This window comes from Myodes glareolus, chromosome 15 (assembly GCF_982192425.1).
Source record: "Myodes glareolus chromosome 15, mMyoGla1.1, whole genome shotgun sequence".
Lineage (NCBI taxonomy): Eukaryota > Metazoa > Chordata > Mammalia > Rodentia > Cricetidae > Myodes > Myodes glareolus.
Genome location: NC_142040.1, coordinates 72,678,644 through 72,697,804, shown reverse-complemented (window position 1 = coordinate 72,697,804; position 19,161 = coordinate 72,678,644). Strand labels below are relative to the sequence as shown.

General features: G+C 38.8%; 2 protein-coding genes across 2 annotated transcripts; one reads left to right on the top strand and one right to left on the bottom strand.

Annotated features, from left to right (window-relative positions):
* The first annotated feature begins 2,140 nt into the window (after nt 1-2,140).
* On the top strand, nt 2,141-5,289 carry LOC148119727 (uncharacterized). The gene has a single exon (XM_087897008.1). The coding sequence runs from the start codon at nt 2,279-2,281 to the stop codon at nt 3,131-3,133; it is 855 nt and encodes a 284-aa protein (XP_087753134.1). The 5' UTR covers nt 2,141-2,278; the 3' UTR covers nt 3,134-5,289.
* Nucleotides 5,290-9,077: 3,788 nt separating this feature from the next.
* LOC146891535 (uncharacterized) lies at nt 9,078-17,291 on the bottom strand. The gene is made up of 3 exons (XM_085676938.2): nt 17,168-17,291; nt 16,451-16,546; nt 9,078-14,827 (listed from the first exon to the last, which is right to left on the bottom strand). Exons 1-3 carry the CDS (start codon nt 17,289-17,291, stop codon nt 13,722-13,724), a joined length of 1,326 nt encoding a protein of 441 aa, XP_085533064.1. The 3' UTR covers nt 9,078-13,721.
* Nucleotides 17,292-19,161: the final 1,870 nt, after the last annotated feature.

Here is a 19,161-nt window from a genome sequence, read left to right as displayed (position 1 = left end):
GAAGGGAACTCATAAATTTCTGCCCTTCTAAAGAACTCAAGATTCAAAGGTTAAGGTAAAATTTTTTTCTTCAGAGAGGCTGAATAGCAAGTAGCTCACCTTCTCTCCTGTCTCGTTTCTACTAAAATGCCCTTTCTTCTCCTAACCCCTACTTACAAACACTCCTCCCCCGGCCTCCTCCTTCCACTTTCAGTCAGATGGTAGCTGCCTCAGCCTCCTGACTTAAGGTGAATTTTATTTAATCAGATAAAGGTAACTCATTTTTGAATCATTAAGCTATTCTACCAGAGCATGAACAAAAGAAGCACACCTTAAAGATATATTCTATAATATATCTAATATAATAAAAATATATTCTATAACATGGGTGTGGGAACCTTCCATGGTGGACTCTTAACTGTCATCATAAGACTCGCTTACTTTCCACAGTGTCTCAAGGGAGCTCGTGCTTCCAACAATGAAACGTATGGTGCAAATTTTCGGGAAAATTGGGGAGAGTGTTCCTATATCTTCGAATTTGTACAGGGATGTGATGTTGGAGAATTTTAGCAACCTTGTGTTCCTGGGTGGGTTGTCCTCTTTTTAAAATTGTTGCTGCCTTTTAAGCTCTGACTGTTTTAATCAGAAAGTACAACTCTCCACTACCAGCAGTGGCTATGCCACAAAGCCACGACCTGAGAAAATTATGTTCCCTCATGCACTGCCTCTTTCAAATCTATGAAGTCTACTTATCTAAATCTTTGAACTTGCTTTCCTTGTAAGGTATCTCATGGTAGCTAGTGCTTCCAACAGTGGAATTTATGGGACAAATTTAAAGGAAAATTAAAGAGAGTATTCCTACACCTTAGAATGATTTTATCTCTTGTCATATTCATAACTTCCTCCCCTCACTTTTTAGATGCATCCTTTATCTTGGGGGTAATGTTATGCAGTAAGTTGCATGAGTGGGAATCATACATGTTGTAAAGAATATTACACTCTTCGATTTTAACATTTTTTTCTTGTAATTTACGATGTGAAGCTCAGGACTTGCAAATCCTAAATTTCTCCTATGCATTCATGAAGAACTAATCCTCTATAATCATTGATTGTAACCTCTCATTCTTTATATATACAGTCGTAGAGAGGATATGTGATCCCCAGGAGAACACACTAATAATGATGTTTTCTTTTCCCATAAACAGGTCTTGCCTCCTCTAAGCCACACTTGGTCACATTTCTGGAGCAAGGACAAGGACCTTCAGATGTGAAGAGACAAGGAGCAGCTGCCATGGAAACAGGTGTGTAGGAATGAGGGGACAGGGGCCAGGGTGAGAGGCCAGAGATCCAACAGAAAGCCAGGCTTTGTCAGCAACACTGACTCACAATGTTGTGATGGACATACGGTTTAAAGGATTTCATTTGTATTCTACTGTGAGAAGAGGATGTTCCTGGTGCTTTGATTCTGTTATGCTTTGTCCTTCTCCCATCAGGTCAGCTCATGTTTACAGTAACTGACTGAGTTTTATAATTTCTAGGTGAACATGATTTGTTTTTCAAAATTTGGTCAACTGATTTTATTCATAAGATGTTCATACATGTTTCTGTCTTCAATCCTAGAAATATGTTATTTAATACTGTTTTGTACAGGTTTCTAGTTATGCAGCCGAAGTTTAATACCTTCCAAAACTAAATGTCTGCATCATTTAGGATATATATGAACTATTAACTTTTGTGTCTTTCAGTTTGGGCTACTTTGTGTTCATTTAGACTTATATATATATATATATATATATATATATATATATATATATATATATATATATATATTTAAGAAGCTCATTTAAAATAGCATCATAGTTCTGTTTTCTTAATTGTTGATGTTATGCCTCCGTACATGTTTCACATTGATTAATATTCATTTGTTTGTATGTTTTCATGCTTTTTATTGTTATTGAAAGTTATATAATTTCTTCCTCTCATGATGCTTTTAATTTGGCTGAACAAAATACAGCTATAGAAATTTTAATGTAACATTATTCAAAATGAAAATGCAGGTATGAGTCAATGTTTTTGTTCTTTAAACTGAATATAAATTTAAATAATTTTGCTCAGTTTTTATTCATTTCCCAACCTTTACTCACTAGGAAACAACCACTATACAGGCAAAGAATTTGGCATAACCCTGCCTCAGAACTCAAAACCTATTAGATACCAGAGAATTAATTTAAGAACGAAGCCATATAAGTGTGAAGAATGTGGCAAGGCCTTCCGTGTTCCATTGTTACTTTGTGTACACATGAGAATTCACACAGGAGAGAAACCCATCAAATGTGAAGTATGTGGCAAAGCATTCAGAACTCCAAGAGCAGTTTCTGTGCACAGGAAAATTCATGCAGAAGAGAAACCCTACAGATGTGTTGTATGTGGCAAAGCATACAGAAGTCTATCAGCATTGTTTGTACACAAGAAACTTCATAGAGGAGAAAAAGGATACAAGTGTGAAGTATGTAACAAGGCCTTCTATATTCCCTCACAACTTTCTGTACACAAGAGGATTCATACAGAGAAACCCTACCAGTGTGAAGTGTGTGACAAAGTCTACAATAGTTCATCGGGGTTTTATCAACACAAGAAAATTCATACAGGACAAAAACCCTACAAGTGTGAAATATGCGACAAGACCTTCACTTTTTCATCACAACTTTCTTTACACAAGAGGATTCATACAGGAGAGAAACCCTACCTGTGTGAAGTATGTGGCAAGGCTTTCTATGTTTCATCACAACTTTCTGTACACAGGAATATTCATACAGGAGAAAAACCCTACGTGTGTAAAGTATGTGGCAAGGCCTTCCAATCTCCATCATTATTTTCAGATCACAAAAGATTTCATACAGTACAGAAACCCCACAAATGTGAAGTATGCGGGAAGGCCTTCTGTTTTCCATCACGACTTTCTGAACACAGGAGAGTTCATACAGGAGAGAAACCCTACCAGTGTGAAGTGTGTGGCAAGGCCTACAGCAGTTCATCAGGACTTTCTGTCCACAAGAGGATTCATACAGGAGAGAAACCCTTCAAATGTGAAGTGTGTGGCAAAACCTTCAAAAGTTCATCAGCATTATCTGCACATAAGAAAATTCATATATGAGAGAAACCCTACAAGTGCCACGTTTGTGGCAAGGTTTCTATGTTCCATCACAGGTTTCAGTACACTAGAGGATTTATATGGGAGAGAAATCCTGCAAGTGTCAAGTGTGTGACAAGGCTTTCTGTATTTCATCACAACTTCCTGTACACAGAGGATTCATACAGAAGAGAAACCCTACAAATGATTGATTTAATAAAAAATTTAATAAAAAATGTCAATAGTTAGGCAAGATTTTCAGGCACAGGACGCTGGGAAGGCGAAGGGGAGAGTTTTCAGACAGGGAGGAAGCAGCATGGGCAGTACAGAATAAAGGTTGTAAAGCTACCAGTCAAAAATAGCTTGATTATAATAGGTTAATACAAGTTGTAAGAGGTAGTTAGCAGCAAACCTAAGCTATTGGCTCTTGTTTTATAATTAATAAGTATCTCTTTCATTTATTTGTGAGCTGTCTGACAGGTATATTTACACACAGAGTATTACCCAGCTATTTTTAAAATGACACCATGCAGATTGTAGGCATATGAATGGAACTAGAAAAAAAAGCATCCTGAGAGAGGTAACCTATAAAAAGACAAATATGGTATGTATTTACTTATAAGTGGGTATTATCCATTAAGCGAATGATAATAAATCTTCAACCCATAGATGTAGAGAGGTTAACTAAAGAGGAGGGCTCTGTGGGAATGCATTAAACTGCTTGGGAAGGGGAAGTAAAATAGATTTTACAAATGAACTGAGCACTGGTGGGGACCAAAACAGGAGGGATCAGGTGCGAGGGGTAGATGAGATGAGGGTGACAAGCTGGAATTGAGCATTTTCGGAGGTTGTGGAAACCTAGTACAGTGACAACTTACTAGAACTGTGAAGGTGATCCTATTGAGAACTCCTAGTAATGAGCCATATGAGATCTCAATTGACCACCTGTTGCACTAAGGCAAGGATTACAGTGAGGGAACTGGGTAACATTCAATTCACTTTTTTCCCAAATGGATCCCAGGGAAATTCCCAAAACATCCTAGGCTGATGCTAAGATGAAAGATTTCTTTCTGTAAACTGAGAGTCGTGCCCCATTATTGATGTCATCCACACAATTAATCAGACATGGAAAGGTTGAGCCCCTTCCTACGTGGAGCCTTCACCTCTCTGTTCTAGTCTCTTTGGTAGAGGAAGGGAATGTGCGGGTTACTGAAAGAGAAATTAGGACACAAACTGAGCCACAATCTATCATGCTTGAAAAACATACTATGGAAATGATGGCACAGAACCTGTGGAAGTAGGCAACCGAGTCTGATTTGACTTAAGACCTACTCCAAGAGCAGGAACCCATACCCAACACTGCTTGGGTAACCACAACCCAGAGACTAGATAGATCAGAGACCTAGAGTGTAAGTAAATACAACTGGTGTAAAAATCAATAAAATGGTTCCTAATGATATTCTGCTATACTCAGAGTTCAGTGCTTTATCCAGACATCGTGAGAGAGACTTCCTCCCAAAGCAGAGGGAGCAGATCCAGAGATCCACAGCCAGACATTATGTGGAATAGTCTAAAGTGGAGGGCTCCATCAAATCTCTCCCCTCAGAGCTAGAAAACACACAGAAGAAGGTTTGAAAGATTGTAATATTCAGAAGGGATGTAGAGCACCAGCAGGACCAGCAGGACCAGCAGGACCAGCAGGACCAGCAGGACCAGCAGGACATGGCCCTCTACTCTACTAAACAATGCATCTGAGCTCACAGAGACTGAAGCAGTCAGCACAGAGTCTACATGGGTCTGCAACAGATACTCCATACATTGAAGCTATTAATTTAATGTTTCCTATGGAACTCCTGACAATGTGACCAAGTGGGTCTCTTATTCTTTTGTCTGCTTTGGGGGTCCATTTGTCACTGTTGGATTGCCATGCCCAACTCTGATATGGAAGATTTTACTTAATCTTCTATTTTATTTTCTCATGTTTGGTTGTATACTCTTAGATAGATAGACTCTTTAGAATGAATTTGACAGTGTCCTTTCTATTTAATGGAAGACTTTGAGAAGTAATATTGCTGTTGTTATTAGATCTCTGTTGAAAGTTTGGTATAATTTAGCAGCAAACTCATCTGCCCTGGACTTACTCTGTGGTCAGGCCTTTAGTTACTTCTTCAGTGTTTCACTCTGGTGGGGTTTTATTCAGTCATCTGTAAGTATTCAGAAATTTATCCTTTACTATACTTTCTAATTTGTTGGAATATAATATTTTGAGGTTTATCCTGATGGTCTTCTGGATTTCAGTGGAACCTGATTTATTCACTTCCTGTTGTACTGAGTTTTATTAATTTAGTCTGGGTCTCTCCTTTCTCCAAGTCTCCCATTCACCCCCTTTCTGTTGAGTTTGCTAGGCATTGGGGAGTGACATTCAGCTTATTAAAGAACCAACACTTTGATTGATTCTTTATATTGTTATTCAAGTCTTTACCTCACGGATTTTATAAATTTTATGATTCAATTCTCAACATTGCTGCATTTAAACAGAGTCTGAACAAATACTGAAAAGGCATATAAACAAGTGGAAAAGATCCTCGTTCAATTTCTGTAGCAAGGAGGCCACTTGGTTCCAAGTTGCTCGGCCCTGAAATAATCACAAGAAAACTATATTATTTAAATCACTGCTTGGCCCATTAGTTCTAGCTTCTTATTTGCTAACTCTTACATCTTGAGTTAATCCATCTTCATTAATCTGCATCACTAGTAAGTAGGTTGTGGCCTACCAGCAATGTTTCTGCAGGTCTGTCTCCGGCAGCAGCTCCATGGCTTCTCCTTCACTCTCCTTCCTCTCTCCCAGCATTCAGCCTAGCTTCCCTGCCTGTCTGTATACCCTGCACAAGCCCAAAGCAGCCCTTTATTGACCAATGGTATTCACAGCATACAGAGGGGAATCCCACACCAAATTTCAGATCACATGGGCATTATTCGGTATGTTATAAAAAAAAATACATAGAAACCCTCACTCAAAAAACAAAAAAATGCTTAAAGAAGATGAAAATATGAATATGAACAGGATGATCATACCTAAAATTGGTAAATGAGGCACAAAGAGATAATTTTCTATTTTCAAGCAAAATCAAAAGTAACTACAGTGTCACAAATAACTATGCTGTTGATGACTTCCTCAGATCCCTTAAAGGAATTTCCTTTAGGTACCTGTCCTCCATTGGCAAAATAGCCTTAAATCAAGGAATGAGAAATTTGATAATCAAGCTAATAATATATAACCTCAATTTACTCATGAAGATATAGGATAGCCTATGAAAATGCTAAACATTACAACATAGACAATCTAGAGTATGGTAAGGAAATGGGACTTGTTTACAAATTCTTCAATGGACTCATGAACTCCAGTTCATATGATCAGTGAACTCATCTATTTAAGTCTCTAGAAGATGAGCTGGCATTGGACAGCCCTCACATATTATTTCAATAGGCAAGAAAGAACTGCAGTTATTAGAATGCAGATTAAAAGAAGCATCTCTGTATTGTCTGGATCCTTACTACCATTAAACTAATTTTCTTCATGAAATTGTAGCGATATAGCACAGAAGACTAAATCTTTTAATTGGATTTATTTACACCACCATGAAATACTAACAGATTACCTAATTCTTTTTGCTCAACTGATAAATCAGGGAAGGATCCAACGCACACAATTATATTGATTTGATGATCTTTGCTGTATTGTATTACCCTTAACTAAATCATTATCTTTTGGGGGCCAACATCAACAAAAATACCTTTCTTTCAGAGTGGAAGCATGGGAAATTAGAAATACAGTAAAGAATACAAAGATGCAAACAAAAATAAAACGCAGGAATCATAGGATATTATTGGGAGGGAATTTCAGTGAGCACTGAGAATTTGTCCATCCGAGTTTAATTTCCAACAGCTTAATATTCCCCTGATTTCAAAAGGTAAGATTAGAACAAAAGGACTGTATTAACATACAAATTGAAAGTCACGGGGTACATTCATCACTCACGCCCTTGACTCTAGACCAAACACTGTAGGCAAACCACTCCTTGGGTAGAATCCCAAGTTATTTCCATAAAGGAAACTAAAACTTAGTTGGATCCTTAGACTTTTGTTTTTGGTGGGAACCAACTACTTCCCTATTTCAGGAGCACAATGTCTGGCAACTAACCACACCTGTTTACAATAGCCTTGAGAGAGCAGAACTCTGATTTACAACTAGGCGGGACCTTTGTTTGAGTTGGAGGCACAACAATCTCAAATGAACTAAAAACAAGTCCCAGACTCTCTGACCTTTGGCCTCTTTGGGCCTCCACAATTATCCAGCCTGTAAGATAGGATTTTCTCATATAAACTGAGTGGTGATTACAAAAATTGTCCAAACTACCCCTATTCCACAGACAGATACTTATTTTATTGATGGTTTATCTAATGGTATAAGGGAGATTCATGTCCACATTTTCAAAAAATTTTTAGTAGTTCCTTTTCTCAGCCTAATAGTTAACATTGATGGTTTTGATTCATGTATTTTATTTAATTCATAAACCTTCAATATGATTTGGGATTCTGCATGTGTTCTAGGATTATTTTCAGTCATAGACTCACACTTGTGGACACTTAAGCCTTCCTAACATTAGAGAAGGAAATAAGAATGCTGATGCATTAACAATTCTCTTTTTCTTCCTGAGGAGAAAATTGGGAAGTGGTATGCATGTGTTATTGCAGCTGGTTCCAATGAAACACTATGGATTCCTTTTCCCCTCCAGCTGTGGGCCTTCAAGTACAACGAAAGAGAGTGAGGGCACAGTGGAAGCCACCAGAAAGATGGCGGACCTCCAGCTGATAGTGAAACAGAGATATCAACCATATCATCAAAATTCACATCTGCAGACCTACATCCAGGTTAAGGCCCCCTGCACCATGAAACACAAAGCTCCGTTTACCTGAGACTCTTTTCTCGTTGTGCTATCTGCTTTGACCTGTGTACATGTTGTTTTTGTTGGGAACACAGGTCAGCTCTGTCCACAAATTAACTCTGCAAATAACCACACTGAGAGTTGCTATTAATTATAAATGCTTAGCTGATAATTTGTGCTCCTTAATACCTAACTCTTACATCTTGAATTAACCCTTAATTCTTATCTATGCTCTACCATATGGTTGTACTGAAAGACCTGGATAAATCCAGATATCCCTAGCAGGAAAAAATAGAGTCAAAAATCTAAGCAGGGAGGGAAGAATCAGAAATCTAGGATTAGCCGGTTCAGTGTTTCAGAAACTAGCTGAAGATAAAGTTAGATTGTAATCTTGAATAATCTTGAGAAACAGGGAGTTTCCCCCCTTGTGATTATCATTGGTATTTTTGGGGTACTGTGTTTCAGGAACTAGCTGATTATAATCTTGAATAACCTTGAGGAACAGGGAGTTGTCTCCTTGTAATCTTCACTGGACCTTCCAACCCCTTTCAGGATTACTGGGCTGTGGTTTCTTCCCTTAAAAACCCCTTCTCCCAGCTACTCGGGGTCGAACTCTTCCCCTGCGTGGGTTCTGAGTCCCGGCCCCAGTGCACTGGTTCTCGTCTCGATTAAAACCTCATGTGATTGCAGCAAGGACGGTCTCTCATGAGTTACTGGGGGGGTCGTGTCATCCCGAGGCTTGAGTGAGAGTCTCCCCATATGGGGGGGGGTGTCTTTCCGTACCATATTTCCATATGGCGTGTTCATCTCCTGATTCCTCTGCAGTCAGCTGGCTCCTCATGCCTCTGTCCTCCTCCTTCTAAGTATCTTGTCACTGTGGCTTTCCCACCTAACCTCTTCTTGCCTAGCTATTGGCCAGGGAGCTCTTTGTTAAACTGTCTCGAGCACTACTGAGTGGGCCTTCTGGCCTTACTTGGAGGTCTGCAAGTAAATGACACTCAGAATTGCAGTTCTCTGCTTTGTTCGAACTAAGTTTATTGCATAGGCACTTCAAGATCTTATAATTGATCTGGCACAGCCAATAAGCAAGTATCACTGTCACAAACAAATATACATTATGACACAAGTGCATATTCACTTCCACTTCAATCCTATCATATATTTCTAAATCCTAGGCAGGGCATTACTATATTCTATCTAATAAGGCATTGGGATATACAACCTGATGATGGTTCGTGGCTCTCTACGTAGACCTCTGGATCAGCAAGTCTTGATCCGCAGGCAAGAGCTAGTTCTCTGGCTCTTGGAAGATCTTTGGTCCAATGTCTCGTTGACTGATTGATTGATTCTTGATGCTGTAGAGTTTCTCTGGCGCCTCTCCGACAGAGTCTCTAGCAGATCATCTTGAGAATGGCTTCTGGTCCTTTTGCCTCACTTTTTATACTATTCCTCAGCCTTACCTCACTCTTCCCTGCGTCACACTCCAGATTAACACTCTTGTCTGCCTATACGTCGCTCTTATCATCACTGCACACATTTTCTGCTAGTGCCGTTTCTCCTGGACTTGCCTCAGCCTTGTCTTTACAGACCCATCTAGGTTTTGTCCTTACAGACTCATAACATAAACCAATGAGAGTAGTACATATTCACAGTATTCAGAAAGGCTTATTCCACAGCACACCTGTGCCCTGCAGTGAGTGGCCCAGAGCACATGTGATGTTCCACATCCTCCTCTGCTTCAATTTGTAGTTAATAAAGCCTTATGCAATCTATTTATGGGGGCCTTTGTTTAATATCCCTTTCTCTTTATTTAACATATCCTGCAAGTTTAATTTGATCTTTCTATAACTGCTTGCCCTGTGATACTGTGTGGTAATATGCATTGTATTGTAAAAAGCAAAAAAAAAAAAAACTGTTTCATTTTACAGAGACATGTGCTGGAGTATTGTCAGTCTTTATTTATACAGGTATACCAATGATGGCCACACCTTCCAGCCAAGCCATGTGATTACCATGGCTTGGTAATTACCATTAAATTAGTCTTTTTGAACTTAAAGCAGCTACCCATTTATTTCTGGAATAGGCATCAACAGTGTGGTATACATAGATTAGTTTTCTAAAGTCTACAAAATGGAACACATCCATCTGTCAGATTTTATTCCTTTGGGTACCCTTTGGGGAACCTCCTTCAGGTAGGGGAGTTTGGTTGTATAAAGAAGAAGTAGCACATTTCCTTTCATTTTCTTGGCTTATTGCCATGTGCTGGAAGAGTCTTTTTCTAAATTTTAGTAATTGACGTGATGGTTTTTATGTAATTCTGAGGACTGCAGCAAATTTCCAATCCATATCTCTTCATTTCCTTGCGCTAGAGGACATGGCAGATGCATATGGAATATAGTATGTGATTTATATATATGATATAATACTTATTCCTGATTATTTCTTAATACACTTCAATTAATATGGTCACAGCTCTTACTCATTTTCAAATAGAAACATTCCCCAATGCCTAAGCAATCAAATATATGATCCCTTGGGGCAATTCTTAATCAAATCTCCAAACATGGTGAGACAACTAAGGTCACAGGAGCCTGAAGCAGCTAGTCATGTTCCAATTATAGTTAGGAAGGAGTCAGAAGAATCATTCATTTTAGGCAATTTTCTTAAAGCATGGAGGATCTCACTAAATGGATGCCTCCAACCACAATCAACTGGTATTCTGACCTCAATTAATCAATATAACCCCTGCACAGGAATGACCATAGGCTTGCCAAGTGCATCATTCTATGTCTCCTTGAGTTAACAATGGAATCTTAAGCATTACTTCTCCACCCCTTGTCAATAGGAAGTACAAACAATATAAAAGCATATTTGAAGTTTATTTTGAGTGTGCATACGTATGTATGTATATGTGTGGGCCCAAGCCTGGAGATCAGAGGACACCCTTCCGAGGTAATTCCCTCTTTCTACTCTGTGTACACTGGGGTACAATAACGCTTTGTGTTCTGTTGGGAGTCACGTTTACTTCTATAACCATCATGCTGGCTCCAACTGTATAACTTTAAATTGTAATATTCTTTTCCTTTTGCTCCACTTTACAATCACCGTGTAAATAAAATAGGATCCTACAAGAAAGTCCCCCAGAACTGTTCAAAATCCCAGGAATTTAAAAGACCCCAAGTGCTCATCTCACATGAGACTCAAGGCAATTTCTTAACTGTGACCTCCTACAACCATAAAAACAAGTGACTCCTTCTACCACAAGCTGGCATGAAGTGAACAACTGATTCTAAAACAGAAGAAAGAACAGAGCAAGGAAGGATCAGACCAAAATATAGAAGGGTAAACACATAATCTCACAGCTCCAGCTGGGACATCTGGAAATTCTGCTGCACTGGTGTTGACTCCAAAGCATTTATGTGCAACTCATCCGGCTTCACCTGAACAACAAATTTTCTGCTAGCTCAGAGAGGCAGAGAAAGCACCCAGCTGCCCTTCCTCCTTAGTTGATATCCCAGAAAAAAATCCCTCTCTCCTCCTATGTCATGTCAAGCTAGACTCCTCAAACTCAATGTCCCTCCTTTCTACTTCTTGTTCTTCTGCATATCAGTCCTCCTGCCTCCCTCTCACTCTCTTTGATTTAAGCCTAAATCAAAACAGTAAACAGGTACTTCCTGTGACCTGGTTGCTTGCTCTGCCTCACGGTAGATGGTTGAGTTTATTTAATCTTGTGTACAATATTCAAGGAGAAAGCTCTTGGATTAAAGGCATAAGAGAAATACAAAAAAGTTTCCCAGATAAGGCAATCTCAGATCAAAAATCGTACAATATTCTTCACTTTCAATAAATGTTTTATACTATAAGAAATCCATTATGAGGTCAATACGTTGAACAAAGTTACTACCAGAATCATTTGTGAAATGCTTCTATATTAGCACAAATTCACTTGCAGTTAATCAGAATGGAATTTTGATTAGGGGGTCTTATATATTAATTTTATCTGTAGGATTTCACAACAGAGAAAATATCCTGATATGACGGTGTGTCAAATATCCTACCATTCATGTTTGTAGTAATTTTTGGTAAATATTTTCTCATTTTCAAGTTTGTAGGTTTGAGTTTCCTTTGTTTTTACAGGATTCCTCTACACTAAGACCTTTTTTGATGTTAAATTGCTAGGACAAGAGGACACAGCAGAAATCTTGAGGCATGAGGTGAAGGAGAAACCATGGAGGAATGCTGCTTCCTGTCTTCTTCACTCTGGCCTGGGCGTGGTCAGCATTTCCTACACCCAGGACCTCATGGCCAAGGGGGACACATGCAAGGTGCACCACCATCACTTGGTGGTATACATGCTCTCTCACCAATTAGCATTTAAAAATGACCCAGAGACATATCTTTGGGCCAATCAGATCAAGCAATCTACATAAGTGGGAATCACACGTATTGCTGTGCTGTGTGAAGTTGAGAGCAAAAGCAAATAAGGACATAAAGCTTTGCATTCTTCCTTCTCAATAAATACTCTTTGGTGTTGATGAAGACTAGAATATAGTTGAAGTGGTGGTTTCTCATTATTTGGATATGTAGAGTTTCTGGTTGATGAAGAATAGAAATATTATTAAAAGCTTTACTGCATAATTTGTGTATACATCTTTTCTCACTAGTATGAAATATCAGAGGATATTTCCAATATGAAAAATGTAAAAAAAACAAACAAACCATAAAAAAGAGGTCACCCCCCCGCCATAATCTTAGCAATTGTACTTACTGTACTTTACCAGTATGAGCCCTATGATGAACATACAGTTACACACCTGGCCACTCTCTGTATTTGCAGAGACTCTCATGTGTGACCTCCTTCATGGTCAAGAATTACCTTTTCTTGAGAAACATTAGAATGCTTATTAGTGGGTTTTTAAGAGTTTTGACACTAAGAACTTTTGCAACATTGGATAATTCATACTGGAGTTCTTAGTAATTAGAAAAGACCTTGGCACATACTTCACAGGGTTTCTCTCAAAAAATGGTTAGATTTTGTTTAAGAACAGAAGATTGGTGAAAAGCCTTGCCATTTTCCATACTCATAAAGTTTTTCTCTAATATAAACAGTCTGGTGTTGAGGACATGATGTGTAAATTCTAAAATCTTTGCCACATTCTTTGTACTTGTAGGGTTTCTCTCCAGAATGGTTTCTCTTCTGTTCCTTAACGTTTCTGGTAGAGTTAAACAGTTTGCAACAGTCTTCACATTTGTAAAGTTTCTCCCCAGTATGTGTTAATTTGTGCAGAGTTAGGTATGACTTTTTACACATGGCCTTTTCACATTCTTATCACTTAAAGAGTTTCGTCCAGGATAGATTATTAAATGAGCAGAAGGAATTCATAAAGTTTTAAAGACCTTGACATATCACATTTCTATGGTTTCTTTCTTGTATGAATTATCTTGTGCTCAGACAGTGGTGATGAAGGATTGGAAGGCTTTTCACATACTTCACAATTGTAGGGTCTGTTTTCTACATGAGTGCTCATGTGTATAGAGAGTCCTGATGGATGACTAAAGGCCTGGTCACATACTTCACGTTTGTAGGGTTTTTCTCCTGTATGAATCCTTTTGTGTACATAAAGATGTGATGGAACATAGAAGGCGTTGTCACATACCTAACATTTTTATTGTTTCACTCCTGTATGAATTTTCATGTGTAGAGAAATTCGTGATGGAAAATCAAAGCCCTGGCCACATATTTCACATTTGTAGGGTTTCCCTCCTGTATGAATCCTCTTGTGGACAGAAAGTCCTGATGGACTCCTGTAGGCTTTGCCACATACTTTACACTTGTAGGGTTTCTCTTGTGTATGGCCAATCTTGTGTACAGACAGTACTGATAGATGTTTGAAAGCCTTGCCACATACTTCACACTTGTAGGGTTTCTCTCCTGTATGAATTCTCATGTGGTTAGAAATGTGTGATGGAAAATGGAAGGATTTACCACATACTTCGCACAGGTAGGGTTTCTCTCTTGTATGATTCCTCTTGTGTACAGAAAGTTGTGGTGGAAACTTGAAGGCCTTGCCACACACTTCACACTTGTAGGGTCTCTCTCCTGTATGAGTCCTCTTGTGAATAGAAAGTTGTGAGCAATCATAGAAGGCCTTGCCACATTCCTGACATGAGTAGGGTTTCTCTCCTGTATGGATTCTCTTGTGGACAGAAAGTAGTGATGGGAAATTGAAGGTCTTGCCACATTCCTGACATGGGTAGGGTTTCTCTCCTGTATGGATTCTCTTATGGACAGAAAGTTGTGATAAAAAATTGAAGGCCTTGCCACATACCTCACACTTACATGGTTTCTCTCCTTCATGAATCCTCTTGTGTAGAGATAGTCCCGAAGGACTGCTGCAAGCTTTGCCACACATATTACACTTGTAGGGGTTCTTTCCTGTATGACTCCTCTTGTGAATAGACAGGCCTGATAGATGTTTGAAAGCCTTGCCACATACTTCACACTTGGAGGATTTCTCTTCTGTATGAATTCTTTTGTGTTTAGATAGTAATGATGGCATGGACAAGGCTTGGCCATGTAATTCATACTTGAAGGGTTTCTCTCTTGTATGAATTTTCTTGTGTAAACAAAGTAATGATGGAAGACGAAAGGCCTTACCACATTGTCCACACTTATGTGGCTTTATTCTTAAATGAATTTTCTGGTGGCTAATAGGTTGTGAGTTCCAAGGAAGGGTTTTGCCACATTCTTTGCCTGTACTGTGTTTATTTCCTGGTGAGTAAAGGTTGAGAAATGAATGAAAACTGAGTAAGATTCTCTATATTTATGTTTTTTTTAAAAAAAAAATACAGAAACGTTGACTCATACCTGCATTTTTAATTATAAATCATATTACATTCAAGTTTCTGAAGCTGTAATCAGTGGAGCTTAATTAAAAACTCCATGACAATGAATCTAGAAAACATCATGTTCAGTAAGGTAACACAGACCCAGAAAGACAAATATCATATGGACTCACTCCTACGATGCGTTTATACATAATGAAAAGAAAACCAGCCTACATTTCACAATCCTAGAGAACCTAGACAACAATGAGGACCAAAAGAGATAATCGTGGATCTAATCTACACGGGAAGAAGAAAACGGCAAGAACTTCTAAATAAATTAGGAGCATGGGGACCATGGGAGAGGGTTGAAGGGGAGGGGAGAGAACGGGAGATGCAGAAAAAAATGTACAGCTCAATAAAATCATTTAAAAAAATAAAAATAAGAAATAAAAGTACCATGACGAGTTGAAATGATGTCACTTGCAGTGAACATCAAAGACCATGACAACACAGATCACAAAAACAAATGAATATCAATCAATGTCAAACATGTAAGGAAGGCATAACATCAACAATTAAGAAAACAAGACTATTATGCTATTATAAATGAGATGCTTTAAGAGATATAGTAACTTTTTGACTAGATGAACACAAAGTATAAAATTTCTGGAACATGCTCTGTAGGTCAGTCTGGCCTCAATCTCACAGAGATATACTTGTCTCTCTCTGGATTACTGGGATTAAAGGCATGAGCCTCCACAGCTCCCAAAACATGTGCTTATATTTTTTTAAAAAAAATATTTATTTATTCATTATGGATACAATATTCTGCGTGTATGTCTGCAGGCCAGAAGAGGGCACCAGACCTCATTCCAGATGGTTGTGAGCCACCATGTGGTTGCCGGGAATTGAACTCAGGACCTTTGGAAGAGCAGGCAATGCTCTTAACCACTGAGCCATCTCTCCGGCCCCCCATGTGCTTATATTTTGAGACAAGGTTTCTCTGTAGCAGTAAAGCCTGTTCTGGAAGACCAGAACTCAAACTCACAGAGATCAGCCTGCCTATGCCTCCTGAATGCTGGGATTAAAGGCATGAGCCACCACTACCCAGCTATTAAGGTGGTTCAACTTGGAAGACACATGTTTTTGCAATTCATATATATCCTAAATGCAGACTCTTAGATTTGGAAGGTATGAAAGGTTGCATAACTATAAAACTGTCTATAACAGTGTTAAATAATACATTTCAAAGATTGAAGACAGGAAGATATATCCACATTTTATGAATAAATATCCACTATCAACTTATGAAAAACAAATCATATTCACCTAGAAATTAAGGAATTCAGTCAGTTACTATAAACATGAGCTGACCTGATGGGAGAAGGACAAAGCATGACAGAATCAATGCATCATAAACATCCTCTTCTCACAGCAGAATACAAAAGGAGATCCTTTAAACCGTATGTCCATCATAACATTGTGAGTCAGTGTTGCTGACAAAGCCTGGCTTTCTGTTGGATCTCTGGCCTCTCACCCTGGCCCCTGTCCCCTCATTCCTACACACCTGTTTCCATGGCAGCTGCTGCTTGCCTCTTCATATCTGACGGTCCTTGTCCTTGCTCCAGAAATGTGACCAGGTATGGCTTAGAGGAGGCAAGACCTGTTTATGGGAAAAGAAAACATCATTATTAGTGTGTTCTCCTGGGGATCACATGTCCTCTCTAGGACTGTATATATAAGGAATGAGAGGTCACAATCAATGATTATAGAGGATTAGTTCTTCATGAATGCATAGGAGAAATTTAGGATTTGCAGGTCCTGAGCTTCCCATCCCTAAATTACAAGAAAAAAAATGTTAAAATCAAAGAGTGTAATATTCTTTACAACATGTATGATTCCCACTCATGCAACTTACTGCATAACATTACCCCCAAGATAAAGGATGCATCTAAAAAGTGAGGGGAGGAAGTTATGAATATGACAAGAGATAAAATCATTCTAAGGTATAGGAAAACTCTCTTTAATTTTCCTTTAAATTTGTCCCATAAATTCCACTGTTGGAAGCACTAGCTACCATGAGATACCTTACAAGGAAAGCAAGTTCAAAGATTTAGATAAGTAGACTTCATAGATTTGACAGAGGCAGTGCATGAGGGAACAGAATTTTCTCAGGTCGTGGCTTTGTGGCACAGCCACTGCTGGTAGTGGGACAGTTGTACTTTCTGATTAAAACAGTCAGAGCTTAAAAGGCAGCAACAATTTTAAAAAGAGGACAACCCACCCAGGAACACAAGGTTGCTGAAATTTTCCAACATCACATCCCTGTACAAATTCCACTGGTCAGGACCTAGCCATTCAGATTCTTCTGTCGAGAAATCAATGGCCACATCCTTGAACGAAACCATTTCCTGAAATGAGAAAAAAAGAGAATATTATGCAAGTTAAAATAGCAGTAAAAACACAAATAAGAAGAGGCATATGGACTTCTAGATATTAATCTAATAGTCACCTAGCATGAGAAAAGTGCTAGAAGCCCTTCTGAAATAGGTAAGCAATATCCTTAAAATAAGTCGGCTGTAATGCTGTGATGTTGCACAGGACTCTCATTTAGGAAAATGAATTGCAGAAGATCCTAGGAACTCCCATGAATATTCTACTTTTAAAAACCATACAATGGGGAGCAAGTATCTACAAAAGAGTACTGTTGAGGAAGGAGAGACAGCTCAGTAGCAATACACACTGACTGCTCTTCCAAAGCACCTGGAATCCATTCCTAGCATCCAGAGGGCTGCACACAACTGTCTGTAACTCCAGTTCCAAAGGATCAATCTCTTAAGCAAGGACCCTAGCAAAACAACCAAGTACACATCACAAACACATAAAAAATAAAATTTTGAAATAAAATATGCAATTTTGTCCTGTTCTTTTAATACAGTACACATATCATACATTTCTCACAATAGAGAGCCATGGTGATGGAGGGGGTACTGTTCATTCCCATATGAATATTCACAAATGATAAATACAAAGAGGATGTAGATCTGATCCAGCAACTCTGGGCTGAGGTCTGGCTTCTGTGCACGTACAGAGTGATTCAAATGACTGTAGCAAATGACATGATTTTCAGCAACCACGAGGAAGATCAAGAAATGAACAATGTAGAAAAACAGAGCTCAATAAATATCAATAAAAAAAACTTTCTTAAGTCTGTGATAAGGTAGAGTAGAGCTAGGTGGGAAAAACTAAACTGAATGCTGGAAGAAAAAAGGTAGAGTCAGGGAGAAGCCACGGAGCTGCCGCCGGAAACAGACACATTGGAACCTGGCTGGTAGGCCACAAGCCTCGTGCTAAATATAAAATAATGGAAATGGGTTAAATTAAGATGTAAAAGCTAGGGGCTGGAGAGATGGCTCAGAGGTTAAGAGCACTGATTTTCCTCCCAGAGGTCCTGAGTTCAATTCCCAGCAACCACATGGTGGCTCACAACCATCTGCAATGAAATCTGGTGCCCTCTTCTGGCCTGCAGGCACACATACAGACAGAACACTGCAAACAAAATAAATAAATAAATCTTTAAAAAAAAAAAAAGATGTAAAAGCTAGCCAATAAGAAGTTAGAGCTAGGGCTGGAGAGATGGCTCAGAGGTTAAGAGCACTGCCAGCTCTTCCAAAGGTTCTGAGTTCAATTCCCAGCAACCACATGGTGGCTCACAACCATCTGTAATGGGGTCTGGTGCCCTCTTCTGGCCTGCAGGCATACACACAGACAGACTATAGTATACATAAGAAATAAATAAATATTTTAAAAAAATTAAGAAGTTAGAGCTAATAGACCAAGCAGTGGTTTAATTAATACAGTTTCTGTGTGGTTATTTCTGGAGTCTGGGTGGCAAGGAAACGAACAAGTAGCCTCCTATGACACTTACTGAAATATTTGTTAAGATCAAAGTAATGAAATATTCCACTTTATACTCACAGGAATGCATGTAATGAGAGCCCACGAAGGAGGAGAGAAAAATCCTTGTCAATTACTTTTGTAAACAATAGGGAAGGGAAACAAATGAAACAAAATTAATATCCATAAACAAAATGAAGAAACAAACAAAAGTAACGTTTTCCCTTGGAGGACACATCTTGGCAGGTCACAACAAGGCTCAATGTACTAAGCAGCTGCTTGGCTTCCAGGCCGGTCATATTTGTTTAGGCTTCCTGATAAATCAGATTGGAAGTAAAAACTCACTGGTCACAAGGCCCTTGTCTATGAATGGGATGCAGA